Source organism: Poecilia reticulata, linkage group LG21, assembly GCF_000633615.1.
Source record: "Poecilia reticulata strain Guanapo linkage group LG21, Guppy_female_1.0+MT, whole genome shotgun sequence".
Taxonomy (NCBI): domain Eukaryota; kingdom Metazoa; phylum Chordata; class Actinopteri; order Cyprinodontiformes; family Poeciliidae; genus Poecilia; species Poecilia reticulata.
The window spans coordinates 1,710,386-1,711,907 of NC_024351.1; the positions used below are offsets into that span (position 1 = coordinate 1,710,386).

Below are 1,522 nucleotides of genomic sequence, written 5' to 3' on the forward strand. Positions count from 1 at the left end.
GTTCATGTGTGTGTGAACCTGTTCATGTGTGTGTGAACCTGTTCAGTTGTGTGTGAACCTGTTCATGTGTGTGTGAGCCTGTTCATGTGTTTCCCTCTTTGTGTGTTTGGACCTGCAGGTGTGCAGTCGTGAGGACGGGACGCTGCGGCGGCGCTGCAGGTCTGTGTCTGGAGGCCGGAGGAGAGGCCTGCCGTCCTCCCTGAAGGCTCTATCCAAACCCATCCAGGACGGGAAACTCTCGGACCACCAGGTGAGCGCCGCAGACTCAGCGCCGCAGACTCAGCGCCGCAGACTCAGCGCCGCTCCGCTTCCCTAAAAAGGTCAAAACATCGTGAAAACCCGGCGCTCCTCCGTACGGCCGGGGCTCCCACCGCTCCTCGTAAACACTCGGCTATTTTTAGTTCTGGGAGTCTGGGATCCAGATTCCAGCGGATAAATCTTCTCCGGGTTTGTTCTGGCTCGCATCCAGGCGCTGCAACGCGTGCGCTGCGTTCACACTCCTCCTGATCCAAACGTTTGCTGGAGCTGATGGCAGAGATCTGACATTCCTGATGTTTTCCTCCAGAACTAGATACATTCTCGTGACTAACTTTTATGAAAATAATTTACTTTTAGCAGTATTTTCATACTTTTTACTTTTAAGTATTTCTACACTTTCTTGAGTAAAAATTTCTGGATTTTCTAATGGAAAACAAACATTTTAACTAAAAATCCACCAGATAGACACAAACCTGCAGTTTCTGTTAAAGTTTAAGTTTTTTATTGAAAGAAAAAAACTGATTTGGAAACATTTTCTTTTGCCTGTTTTTGTTATTTTTGTTACTTTTACGAATTACTATCATTTTGGTACTTAAAATCCCAAAATTTGCACTTTATATTTTGGTTCATCTCTACATTATATTATGTAATTTTTAAATATTTAATGATTGATCATTTGATCCATTGTTGCCTTTTAACAAAAACCTTTTTACTGTTGAGTAATTTTTTTGGACAGCTACTTTTTACTTGAGTTAAAATATGTTAAAGAAGTGCTTCTGTCACCTTGTGGCTTCTGACCCACCTCTGTTTAAATAATCTGACTGGAATGGACCAATCAGAGAGCAGAAAATAAAAACATGGGAAATTATGTTTCCAGATTTCATTCGCTGAGCAGTTTAGAGTTTTTCTAAGTGAAAAAACATTAAGAGGTTTTTGAAAATCTTCTGTTGAGTATTCATTACCTAATCAATATATAGATAATCAGAATGCCTGTTTGGAAGCTTCTCCTGACATGTGTGCTAAGTTTCTGCATTTCTTTATTGAAAAGGTTGGTAGTACCAGGGCTCTTATCACAGCTCCTGACTCCGACCCCTCTGTTTCGGTACATTGCTCTGCTGCCTTCAATCAGTTTGAGCCTGTGACTGTCTCACTTTTAGAGGACGTGGTTGGCCGCATTAAGCCATCAGGTTCCCCACGTGATCCTGTCCCTCCACAATTTTTTAAAGATATTTTATCTAGCATAGTGCAGCCTGTTCTTGCAATT

The 1,522-nt window shown here is 42.0% G+C and overlaps 1 protein-coding gene across 4 annotated transcripts in view; it reads left to right on the top strand.

Moving 5' to 3' along the window:
- LOC103457169 (T-lymphoma invasion and metastasis-inducing protein 2-like) overlaps positions 1-1,522 on the top strand; it is a 46,793-nt gene that overhangs the window by 28,927 nt on the left and 16,344 nt on the right. For all 4 annotated transcript variants that reach the window (XM_008397135.2, XM_008397134.2, XM_008397133.2 and 1 more), the window contains one exon: positions 119-250. In XM_008397135.2, coding sequence (XP_008395357.1) covers positions 119-250 — 132 coding nt within the window. The remainder of the gene's footprint in view (positions 1-118; positions 251-1,522) is intronic.